Here is a 13,373-nt window from a genome sequence, read left to right on the forward strand (position 1 = left end):
TTTTATTAGTTTTACATGTAATCCAAAGTGGCAGGAAATCAGAGAATATACTAGCAGCCTGAACAAGTCCTGAAATTGCAGTGCATGTTTTTCATGCAAATTAAATTAAATGTTGTCTCTCTATAAAAAATAATCTGGTGAGATTACTCATTACTCCAATTTCAGAGTCTTTATGTACACAATCCTTTCACAATTAAGTTGGTGAGGTACATCAAGTAAGTGCAATTTCAACAGAAATCCCAAATCCAGAAGTCAACCCCACACACCACAATGTTTATTACAGGCACAAAATACAAACTGCATTTTTTAGAAAATAAAAAATGCAGGTCCCCCTTTGCATGAGGCAATGCTACCTCTCTTGAAAAATGAGTCTGTAGACAGATGCTTGTGAGAAAAGGGTCATGTACTGTTTATTTATAAAGAAATCTTACTATACTGCACAAATTTAACAAAAAAATCCAAAGTATTCAGTAGGTATTTTAGAAAGTTTCCATTACTAAAAAAAAGTGTTACATATTATTTTTAATCATATACATGTCCAACCACTGTAGCCTGCAGCCTATTATATAATAACTAGGATAAAGGTTACTGTGAACAGATACATGCTTAACTTTTAAGCAGGTTCATAACGTTTTCCCACCTCAGCATAGCCCATCAGTTTAATTAGGGAAGGCTCTTATTTAGAAACATACATAACTTAATTGTTCAGAAATAGTTATATGCCACTGAAAGTTGGACTTTTAACCCATCCTAAATTCAATAGTATCTGAAAGACTTAAGAAGGAATTCGGGTTGCTGCTTCCTCTTCAGCATCAGCTCTGTTTGCATTAATTTCTGCTAATGTCCGACCAAACCGTGTCCATTCATCATTTCGGGGAACAGCAATTTGCTGTGGAGAAAACAGCTGCAGGTGAGGCATTAATGAACACACACACACACAACTTTAAACTCATTGGTTTGAACCCAAAGAACTGCTGTGCTCATTTGGCTATGCGCCTTTTGCCCTTAGCCTTAAGCACTGCTGCAATGCAGGCCTCAGAGCTTCACCAAAATTGAATTAGACTTTCAGGCTGAAACCCTGCATTATAATGCGAGAAATATGTGAACAAGATGGATACAGGATGTAGCCCTGTAAACTTTAGTGGGCCATTAAAGGTTCTTAAGAGATCTGGCAGGGGTGGGTCCAAGTTTGGAGATGCCACAGGATACAGAGTATCCTGGCCTTTCCTCCCCACCCACTGGCACACCCCCTTTCCCCATCCTCATCCAAGGTTGTGACACCAACCTCAGAAGAGGGGCTTTCTGCAGTGGCTGAGATGGGGGTGGGGGTGAAGACATGAGCGGGGATTTTCACCTCCAAGGGTGTAGCTCTATGGTCTCAGAGGTGAAAATCTCCAGTATTTTAGTGGCCCTCAGAAAATGTCTAAGAGCTATAGGATTGCACCCTTAGAGTATCATTTAATTATGACTTGAAATAAAATTACCTACCTCGCCAACATCATAAATTACTATTTGTCCTTCTGAATCTCCAACAGCAATTTCTCGGCCTGAATTTGTCCATCTTACATGATTAAGGGCAGGATTACCTTCCACTGTAATGCTCGCTGTTGGCACCTACACCGGTTTAATGACAACACCCTGTTACAACTTCATCAGGATTTATATCATCTTCAGCAGTTTACTAATTTTATCACAAATATTAAGTTAGTAATATCGAAGTTAAAGTTCGCCAGCTGTCTCTTGGCTAAAATAAAAATATGTGGGAACATATCCTACATTTCAAAGATCTGAAATTATGTGATGCACCCACACCAGATCCAATACGAGATGGATGTTGGTAATGATAGGAATTAGAGTGCCAAGCCTTCAAAGATAACAGTCTCAAGTTACTGTATTCTTCCTTCCTTGTATAAAACGTTGACTGAGGATGTTGAACTTGAAGTACATTGGCAAAAATTACTTTATTATAGGTAATCCACCCACCCACCCACCCACCCACAAACACATAGTAAGAGAATGGTTGATTATTTTGCACGAAAGTAATAAACATAAGTAATGTGTGGTGTTTTAAACACTCAGTGATAGTGTCACGCTTGGGTATTGTACAGTGCGAAGCACAGTGCTGGTACTACATGTTATTATAGGAAGAGCACTAGCAAATCAATGTATAGATGAATGTAGTAGTAGTAAAAAGTGTCTAAACTGTCTGTTAGAAGGAGGTATGATGAGCAGCGTTTTTGAAGCATAAAAAACCTGTCTTCACTCAGAAGGCAGATATCTGGGGGAAGAATCAATGCAAGAATACCAGAGTAAGTTTAAAGAAGAGACAGAATATTAATTCAAGGGCAAATAGTGTATGCTGCCATTCCTTTTCTTGCCATTTAGAATGACCTCTGACCTCACTATAAGTTGATAGGCCAGCTGGCGTACAACGCTGGAACAGCAGGGAAGTCCTCTGAATACCCTGCTCTTAGATTTCCTCAAAGAACTTGAAATAGAATCATAGAATTATGGAGTTGGATGGAACCACAAGGACCATCTAGTCCAACCTTCTGCGATGTGCAGGAAAACCAATTAAACCATCCATGAGAGGTGGCTGTCTAGCCTCTCCTTAAAAACCTCCAGAGATGGAGAACCCACAATCTCCAAAGGTAGACTGTTCCACAGTTGTACAGATCTTACCGTCAGGAAGTTTTTCCTTATATGTAATAGAAATCTAGGTAGCTCTTATACCTATTATTTTGGGTCCTTGAGGTCCCAAAATAAACTTGTGGTCTTCAGTAAGTGCAGCATATATCTTTGAACATACTTTTAAAAAAGGCAGCTAAACAACTCTTCAGCTTTGAAATGCTGAACACAATCCTGCTTTACCTCAGTATCATTGTTGAGATTCCATAGGTCAAGCCTTCCCATTCCATCCACACAAGCAAAGAGAGCAGGGTGAGTGGGTGACCACATCACATCATAAACATAGCCTGAGTTGTCTTCAAATGAATAGAGAGGCTTGTTGTTCTGAAAGAAAAACACGCTCAACATTGACATTGAAAGTTGTAACTAGAATAAAATAAACATAATCCTTTGTCCACATTTCCAGGAAACTTTGACGCAATGGACTTAATTTTGAATACATCACCAGAAAGGCTTGGAAATGTTTCTTCCTTACATTATAGATGGTGATTGTCATATTAACAGAAAAGTAACTTCTCCCATCAAGAAATCCTGGTTGCAAAGAGTTGTATCCAACGTCATCTTAATGATAGTCTAACTGAAGTCCCATTCATTTCAATGAATCTATTCTAAGTAGGCCTAACACTGGATACAACCCAAAGTTTCAAATAAAATGAAAAGAATCTCAATGTTAAAGAACTACCTAGCCATTATGGTGGAGAAAATCTTAAAAATGGGCATCCGAATGATTCAAAAGTCATAAGGCAAATGAAAATTTATCTCTGTAGAGTTTTCCATGAAGAACTGAGCATACTGCCTAACACATGATTTTCAACACTATGATGTTATATTAATTGTGATTTTGGCTGTACCATTTAGCAGTGATGAAACACAGATTATGAACTGTCTGTGTGCATGAAACTACAACATGGCACAATTTAGTGTTCTGCCAAAATGCAAAAGAGCTATGGAGAAACTCAAGTGGTGGTTGTAGGATATTGTGGGGCTATCCATTTTCATTTAAGTTACTTCAGCTTAATATGAAAAGGATGAAGAAACATGAGCAAAACACTTCTATTGGTATTAAATGTAGTTCCTTATTACTAATTGAATAAGCTAGTTTTCTATACAGGTCAACATATTCACTGTAGTTTACAGTATAAATATCTATTGAGGAAACAATTAGACAACTGAAGTCCAAATACCTTGGTCGTCCAAAGCTTTACAGTCCAGTCAAAAGAAGAAGTGACAAAGAGATGGGAAAAGTCTACAGGTCCAACTGCTGCATGGCAATGAATACCTGTGATTGGTCCTTGGTGACCTTCAAACATCTCACTGATTCCAGCTTTGCTGTTTTAAATGTATACACACAAGAAATGAATTTACTTTGAAAGGAAAATATTCACACAGAATACTGGATATGTGTTTTTAAAATAAACAGGGCTAAGAACTTACTTACAAATATTTGCCCATTTAAACAAAATACACCACAATAAGTCTCTGCAAAACTCCATGCACAGTGGATTTGACTAAAGCTGTGTCTTAGCATTTTACAGAAAACTCATGTACTAAAATCAATCACATACATATACATAGATGCCATGACAAGAAATAAATAGTGCCTTGGAAGTGCTATACCATCTGATTAATTGCATTATTTTCTCAAGGCAAAAACAAAGCATTAACAAAGATTAAGAAGTTGTTGCCTTCAAATGAGCATGAAGCGTCCAAAGATATGCATTGTTTCTAAGACAATTTTTATTCTGAAAACAGAGGCAATCCATCCCCAAAAGTACCAGTATTGATTAAATGGAAGAACCCCCAATTTTGTTTAGTTTTAACCCAAAAGTGCTGTAAAGCAAGGGTTGATGTGTGAGACAAGACCGGGGCCTCAATTTCATTTAAGAAAGCAATTGATAAGATACAGCCAGACAATTTCAAAACAGATTGAACAGCAGGAGACGTGCTGCCCAATTTAAGATTGGTGCGTGATGCTACTGTACAATTATCTACAAAAGCGAGAGTTTGGGATGTGCGACCACAATTCAAATGACCAGAAAGATGGTGAATTGTCGTCATCCATTTCAAAATTCAAAAGCCATTCTTACCCAGAAGAAAAGAAACACTAAAGCCAATAAGAGGCTCTTGGAACTTGAAGGAATACTCTTAATAGTATATACATTTCCTTTCAGGTTTCCCATACAGCCACCAACAATTAATTAGAGAGCAACCACCCCAAACTTTTGTTATCTTACAGAACAAGCTGAAGGGCGACTTCCTGCTTTTAAAATGGATTCTCAGTGTCTATTCACCTGCCATGGCGACATGCTGTGTACACAGAGCCTTCCTCACTTCCAACGACAAAGTTGTTGACATCTCCAACAGGGAAAGACATACAAGTGACAGCTACAGCCTTGGATTGCTTATGAACTAGCTCCATGCTATCCTGTGGAGAAAGATATCATACATACATACATTTTTTTCCACCTTTCCAGCAACTTTTTTTTTTTTTTTTTGCTGAGAATCAAGTAGGATTTCTGGTTCTAGTTTTCAAAGAAACACTTCTATTCTAAACTCTTGCCTTCTCATCCTCACGCTTAAAGCATTTGATACAGTAAAACTGCAGGGACTACATAAAGACGATATCGGTTTGGTTTCTTGAAATGTCCTATACGACATAGAATCTATAAATAACTATCTGATCCGTCAATGTTATACATTCTTTCCATGATGCTACCACCATTTGTACCTCACCCTTCCAAGGAACAGCATACATGGATTTAATCCTCACAATTGTCCTATAATGTAGGATAGGCTGAGAGCTAGTGACTTGCCCAAACCACTCAGTGAGTTTCATGACTGAACAAGCATTTGAACTTAGGTGCCCCTATTCATTATACTGTGCTGGCTCTTAGAATTCAGAAAATATTTTTGGATACCTGGGATTTGGATACCAGATGTTTTACACTGAAGTGGCATACATTTACCTGACAAAAAGTTAATAAAGTTGTCAAGTCTATTGCAAAACTGCTATAGCAAATGGCATTAAAATTGTAATAAGCATTTGATATTTTACCTGTGGCTGTGAAAGCATATCCAGACTCCATGAACAGATCTTTCCATCAGTCGAGATGCTGATAAGGTTATGGGCATTCTGTGTCCCCACCACATTCACACAGTATACAGGATGCTAAAACAAAAGTGTATAACATAAATTATCAGAGTAATTTATAGACACTTCATACAAGTACAAAATCTAGTTCTTAAATGACCATTCAAATTAAGAAGGAGAGAGGCAAGATATTTGGGAACTTAACCACTGTTTTCCATAGTGGAGCACCTGGTTCCCAGCAGTGATTTGAGATCTAGAAGCAAGTTGCCTAAACCTCTTTGCAGTGTCACAAACTTCGCTGAAACTACAAAAAGTAGACTTGGTACAGTTGATGTTAAGGGATCCTTCCTGAATTATGTCACACAAGGCAGGGAAGGAGGAAAGAATGAGGAAAGGAGGTTGTGATAAGCTTGGGACAAATGTGATGAAGAGAAGTGGAAGGAGGTGCTAAAGTCTTTAAAAAGCACAATATACTTTATCAAAGGCCCCTAAACACTGCTGAGAAAATTGCTTGGCTGGACTGGCAACGTGCTGAAACGTAACTTAGCTAACTTCCACACTTCCATTCTAGGCCTTGATGCTTTTCCAGCCTGAAAAAAAGTGTGCATCTGAATAGAGATGTGGGTGAGACAGTTACAGGTATATGGCATTATTCAATGCAACACTACCACTAATGTAAATTATGTTGAGCTAATGTAAACAACCTCTAGAGCAACACCAATAGCATGTGCTGGCATAGCAGGTTTCACCTAAAAACACATCATGCCATTTCATGTTATTTGAAGGTAATTTATGTTAGCACTAGTGACGCATTGGATACTACCCATGATCCAATGTGGCACCATGGTCCAACATGGACAATGCAGAGCACTAGGAAGCTGGAGGGAGCACAAATGGATCCACTATTAGGTGGATCCACAGTTGGCTACAGAATCGGACCCAAAGAGTGCTTATCAATGGAACCTTTTCAAACTGGGGAGAGGCAACGAGTGGGGTACCGCAGGGCTCAGTCCTGGGCCCAGTGCTCTTCAACATTTTTATTAATAATTTCGACAAGGAGGTGCAGGGAATGCTTATCAAATTTGCAGATAACACAAAACTGGGTGGGATAGTTAATACCCTGGAAGACAGAAACAAACTTCAAAGTGATCTTGATAGGCTGGAGTGCTGGGCTGAAAACAACAGAATGAAATTTAATAGGGATAAATGCCAAGTTCTACACCTGGGAAAAAGAAACCAAATGCATAGTTACAAGATGGGGGATACTTGGCTTAGCAATACTACAAACAAGAAGGAATTATTGCAGATCACAAGCTGAATATGAGCCAACAGTGTGATGTGGCTGCAAAAAAAAGCAAATGCTATTTTGGAATGTATTAATAGAAGTATAGCTTCCAAATCACTTGAGGTATTGGTTCCCCTCTATTTGGCACTGGTTAGGCCTCATCTTGAGTATTGTGTCCAGTTCTGGGCATCACACTTCAAGAAGGATGCAGACAAGCTGGAGGGGGTTCAGAGGAGGGCAACCAGGATGATCAGGGGTCTGGAAACAAAGCCCTATGAGGAAAGATTGAAAGAACTGGGCATGTTTAGCCTTGAGAAGAGAAGACTGAGGGAGACCTGATAGCACTCTTCAAATACTTGAAAGATTGTCACACAGAGGAGGGCCAGGGTCTCTTCTTGATCATCACAGAATGCAGGACACGGAATAATGGGCTCAACTTTCAGGAAGCCAAAAACTTCCTGACAGTTAGAGCAGTACAACAATGGAACCAATTACTAGGGAGGTGGTGGGCTCCCCCACACTATTAATTTTTGTGAACCGCCCAGAGAGCTCCGGCTATTGGGCGGTATAGAAATGAAATGAAATGAAATAAATAAATAAATAGAGGCATTCAAGAAGCAGCTGAACAACCATCTGTTGGGTATGCTGTAGGGTGGATTCCTACATTGAGCAGGGGTTGGACTTGTTGGCCTTAGAGGCCCCTTCCAACTCTACTATTCTATGACAATTAATCTAGTAGTACAGAGCAATATGAAGCCGTGGATCTATCTTCAGAGAAGAAAAGATAGATAGAATAGGATGTGAATTACATTTATTATATCTGAATATCTGAACAGCTTAATAAAAATAAGATTGAGGACACTTGACTTAGACAAAATATGTTTTACAAGATAGCTTGCCATAAAAAAAGTTAAATAGAAATTCATTTCTTGCAGTACTCCAAATATAGTAATAGATAATAGGTAGCATCCAACAAGGTTACCCTGCTCCTAATTCCTTTGTGCAAGTGAGACCCACCACTTGCACAACAGGGATTTAGCGCTTCATGAAGCAAACCCTGAAATGAGCACAAACGCTAATTTCTGGATTGAGACAGGTCGGCGGAGCTCTGTTATGCAAGCTCTACTGATTTGCCCAGTTCCAGAAATGAGCATTTCCGCTTGTTGCTGGTTCCCATCCAAAGCGCTAAATCGCCACTGTGCAAGTGGTGGGTCCACTGGATCTTGGACACCATGGGAAACTTCTCACCCTAGGCAAATCCTATCCTACATTAACAAATTAATTAGTGAATAAGCATATTCAACTCTTTACCGTATGAGCAGCAGCTGAAAGGGGAGTTCTCTGAACTGGGGTTCGCTTATTGCTGCGGTTATCCCACAGCACAATTTGTCCTGAATATGTGCCACCAACCACCAAATTTGGATGAAATTTTGCAAATGTAGCAGACATTACAGCTGACTGTAAGAGAAAAAAATAGAATAAGAGTATTATTTTCAATCTGACTACCCACTGAAAGTGTTTTTTCCCAATTGCATTTAGGAGTGAACCAGTTTAGGCAAATTCATACATTATTTGAATAGTTACTGAAAACTTTAAAGCTATATAATGTTACAATATCACATGTATTTTAAGAGGATTATATGAAATTTTAGAATTATGACATTTTGCAAAAATGTGATAGCACACTAGACAGATTTGTAGATTTTACTTTCCACTACTCGACTTTATAAGTAGGTCTTGTACCAGTTGAAACATATGTTTCAACTTATCTCACTTTAAATCCTGAGGCTATGTACATTTTTATTCAGAGGTCTAAGGTTTGGTTGTACATTTTAAAACCTTAAATCCTAAAAAAAAAATCTTATACTTGACACACAAAAAACTTCATTTTAATATAATCAGAGTAAGAAATTTGGAATTATAGCATGCTTATATAATACAGAAAGGCTGTTATAGATGAACCTTTAAAAAAGATTAATGGATTCCTCAGATGTCAATGTGTGTTTGCAAACACATGCAGTTTAAAGTTCATGCCTGCCCAATGAAATCATTATGTTGACAAGTAGAAGAAGGCTCTTGTCCACATTCATCAACATAAAATCCTTAGCCTGGCAAGACAGGAACTCACATCATACCTGGCAGTGAAAGACATACTCTGGAGTTGTTTTTTTGTATTTCATATTCCACACAAGGGCCACCCCATCAGGCTCATGGGGGGCATCTTCATTGTTGTTATAGGAAGCTACTAGTAACTCTGGGTACTGGATACAAAAACAAACAAGAGTATGAAAGGTTAGATTATCAGTAGATTGCCTCAAATACAAGGCACTCAGATAAATTAAAATGAAGCTAGGAAAGACAGCATTACTTCTAGAGAATATTAGACAACTACAATTATAATAGCAAGATTCTGTTTTATACTTTGATGTACGCATGAACAATTCACATTATTCTAGGTCAATACTTCTTTATGATGCCTTCTGCATATTCTTCTAGGTGCTGTGCTTTCAACATATTAAGTACAATCTATTTCAGCAAGTAAATGAGAATAGTGACTGCCAAAGAGCGTCTGCCAACGAGATTTTAAATAAAATGTTGTTACCTGAGATGACCAGTCCAAGCAGGTAACAACACGATGCTTTGACCAACGCTCATCAAAAAACTGCCTGTTTAAGGACAGTTTAGCACCTGCCTGAATTTCTCTGCAAAAACAATTGAAGACTGTTGACTTAGGATCGCTTTCAGCAAGATTAATATAAACACAGGAACACAATTTAGAAACTCCCATATTACCCTTCTTTGTCTTCCAAGTCTCGTCCACTGTAGTCAAAGAAAATGTTAATTTGCTCAGAAAGAGCTCTTTCTACAATCCTTGTAGAATGGTCAAAGAAGCTCAAAAATTCTTCAGAATGCAAGATTTGTTGCTTTTCTTCTTCCGTCAGTTCATGAGGGGCAACTGGGAGTAAGAGAGATTTGGAGTTTTATTTTTAACTGACAGACTAAAATGAATGTATTTATTTAATGATTACAGTGATTTTAGAGTCTTGGATTTTAGACAATGATTACAGTTGTGCACGTTTTAAAACCCTTTAACATTGTATGTGATGCTTTTAAATATTTAAACCTTATTGTTTATAATTCTGTACATATTAAAGAGACAAACACAAAGTCAACTTAAAACTTAATAACAAGAACAGAATTTAATTTGCAAGGAGTATTTGTACCTTCCTCCTCCTCCTCTTTTTTCAAAGTTTTTTCTTCCTCAGGTTCAACTGGTGGTTTTTGTACTACTACATCATCCTCATCTTCTTCATCTGAAAAAAGTAAGGTAATCAAAATTCTGGCCATTGTGTAACAATACATCAGGCAGATCATATTAAAACAACATCAAGAATCTAAGACACAGAACTAAGTAGATTTGTACGCATATTATTTATTCTATTTAAAGCTGTTCTCCTGCTAGAATTTGATAGTTGACAGGGATTGCTTTATTAAACAGAGTGACAGTAAGCCAGACAAATAGGGTGATAGTCAGCCGGACATATCACAATTTTCACAACATACTCCCAAATGTAAGCCCATGTAATTTTCAGTAAAACCTTCAAGCAACTTTTCAGAGGTTTTCATTTTAAATTCCTAACCTCTACCCAGCATTTGTCATTCCAGACAGAACATGCAAGCATACAGTTTTATGTAGCATGCTGACATATTAATGCTGCTGAATAAAGAAAATCAAGTATCTTTAAATAGCCCACAGAGCGCCTGCTTCCTTGTGATATGGAACCATCAGTGTCTAATGGATTTTTATACAGGAAAGATGGCTTACATTAGTTTTCAGGATGTTAGTCGGAAAGGCAAATTTTGCTAAAGATAATAGCAGCAAGAGATTACATTTTCTTTCTGTCATTCTAAATGCAAGCCTCATTATCCTTATCATGTTTGCCAATGAGCATTTTAAAAGTAGAAAGTGTTTTCCTTAATTGCAACAAATAATGTGAAGTACTGATGTTCTGGAATACTGAAGTCTACAGTATTTTTGCATTACTATTGACAGGGAAATCTGATTTTGCATTGAATAATACAACCACCAAAAAACACGCTTTAAAAATTACTTAGCATTATAGAATATGCGTTTCCTTTCTGCTTCCTAGAATATGTTTCTCAAAAGACTATTTTTTATTGGTCAACAAGCTATGTCATCTGTCTACAACAGAATGGCAGCAGGAGCCTGCAGCACCCCTCATCACAAGTAATGAGATTGGATTCAACAGGGGCTTGCTTGTTACAGCCATCCCTCTGACCCACGTTCAAAGTCACCTATGGGAAAAAATATATAAGAGTGGTCAAGAGATGGGAACCAGCTGCCAAGCTATGGTCCCAGCAGCCAAGCCAGCTGACTAGACAGCAGCAACCAGATGGTACTGCTGGGATTGTCTTTCCCCGCTCTGAGGTGGCAATGGGATGGCACAGCATTTTTCTGCCTGACTGCTTCCAATCATGTTTTTTCTCCAATGGCAAGCCTGTGCAATTACTAGCTCTCCAGGAGGTCTACAGACAAGCCTTTACCCTGCAAACAAAAATACAGCTTGTAGGCCCTACCAGCTGCCAAACCACACACATAGTGATAGGTTGAAGCAAGATCTGGGGGAAAAATATTTCTAACTCTAGTTTAGTCGCTCTCTCTCTCTCTCTCTCTCTATATATATATATATATCCGGAGGAACAAATACTTTAAATGATACTATATAATGCACACAATAATACAAACTCCAACTTAATCAAAATGATAATGACGTATGCCAATCTCACATTATATGAAATTGAGCGATTCTTACGTTCTGACAAGTTTACAGAACTAGGATAAATGGCATGAATGATTTCAATATATGCTCATACTTCTGAACCAAATGGTGAAGGTTAAAATCTTTCCTTTCAAGGGCCTCAATCAGCCACAAAGGAAAACAGTAATCACTGTCTTTTCAGCCAGCCCAACCGCATTTGTCAGCCCTTTCTCCGTCAATGCAGCCAGAGCAATCAACCTGCCAAACATTCAGAATGGAAAAACAATCTGAAAATACAGGGTATAATGCACCTGCCAGTGAAAATGGCCATTTCAAGAAAAGCTAGTGATCTCAGTGACCCTGCTGAGGAGGCGGTGGTGCAAAGGGGAAAGAACGCGTAAAAGAATTCTTAGTGATCTCCACTCTCTTGCACATTGACATTTCCTTACAAAGCATGCCAATTACAGCTTTTGTGCTACTTAAAAAAAATGAAAGCTTTTTTGGGCAAAATAATCACACAGAGAAACAGAAAGACACTGCTCCTTTTTAGATGAATTTGTACATACAATGGACTATTAATCAGAAAACTGTATAACGGAGCGAGTCTATGCCATGTGCCCCAAACAAGAGACTGGAGTTCCCCCCAACCACTAGGGTAGGGAAAATTGATAAATGCTTAATTTTCATTTAATAGATGAGACATTGTGAATAGCAAATTACAAGGCAATGACTAGATTAAAGAATTTAGTTGAATTAAGTGTGGACTTTTTCTTTGTATGCAGACATGCTGCTGCAAACAATGCCACAGAGACTTCAAAGCATGGATTTCCCTCACCCTTTGTAAGTTGTTCCAAGCTCAGACACTATAAAATTAAATTCCAGCCTCCCAGTTCTACCACACCACTCTGATTCTAAGTACCATTTTCAGTGACAGAAGTCAAATCCTTGTCAAATGCAGATGGTCAGCCCTTTAGTGCCTAAGTGACCTCATCATTTACATATATTACAGAGAAGAGATCTTCTAGCCAGTTGCCCCTCCCTTTTCACATTTCCAATGCAGACGGCACATATTATGCAAACAAGATCCAAATTCCTTCTCGTGTTAAACTCCATATTTGCTGTCAGTCCCCAGGAATTACTATTGCTGCAGTTGAGCACTAGATATGTTATAACAGCAATTACTTAAATATACATTAGATGCACTGGAGCAGTTTCTCATCTCTCTTTAAGACACCTTATTTTTAGATGTATGTATATGCCACCATATAGATGACAGGGAACTTTAACCCTATTATGGTTACATCAGATCACTTAATAGTATACTGGCAATGCAATCAAAACATGTGTGGTCCCGGAAGACAGTTATCCTAGAGTAATAAATGCTAAACCTTACCTTAACCTAGTTTTTATTCACACATCAAATGAAGTTAACTGGGATTAGAAATATAAATTCTCTCCAATATGCTATACACATGCAACTTATTCTGGAACTGTCCAGCACTGTGGCATAAAGGCTTGGTTTTATTTG

At 38.1% G+C, this 13,373-nt stretch overlaps 1 protein-coding gene across 2 annotated transcripts in view; it reads right to left on the reverse strand.

Annotated features, from left to right (window-relative positions):
• Positions 1-385: 385 nt before the first annotated feature.
• Positions 386-13,373, reverse strand: part of DYNC1I2 (dynein cytoplasmic 1 intermediate chain 2) — a 41,852-nt gene continuing 28,864 nt past the window's right edge. For both annotated transcript variants that reach the window (XM_063116384.1, XM_063116385.1), the window contains 11 exons: positions 10,289-10,378; positions 9,858-10,020; positions 9,667-9,766; positions 9,200-9,325; positions 8,376-8,522; positions 5,744-5,857; positions 4,980-5,113; positions 3,873-4,017; positions 2,872-3,012; positions 1,489-1,614; positions 386-889 (listed from right to left, as the gene is read on the reverse strand). In XM_063116384.1, coding sequence (XP_062972454.1) covers positions 776-889; positions 1,489-1,614; positions 2,872-3,012; positions 3,873-4,017; positions 4,980-5,113; positions 5,744-5,857; positions 8,376-8,522; positions 9,200-9,325; positions 9,667-9,766; positions 9,858-10,020; positions 10,289-10,378 — 1,400 coding nt within the window. In that variant the 3' untranslated portion in view covers positions 386-775. The remainder of the gene's footprint in view (positions 890-1,488; positions 1,615-2,871; positions 3,013-3,872; positions 4,018-4,979; positions 5,114-5,743; positions 5,858-8,375; positions 8,523-9,199; positions 9,326-9,666; positions 9,767-9,857; positions 10,021-10,288; positions 10,379-13,373) is intronic.

This window comes from Elgaria multicarinata, chromosome 2 (genome assembly GCF_023053635.1).
Source record: "Elgaria multicarinata webbii isolate HBS135686 ecotype San Diego chromosome 2, rElgMul1.1.pri, whole genome shotgun sequence".
NCBI lineage: Eukaryota > Metazoa > Chordata > Lepidosauria > Squamata > Anguidae > Elgaria > Elgaria multicarinata.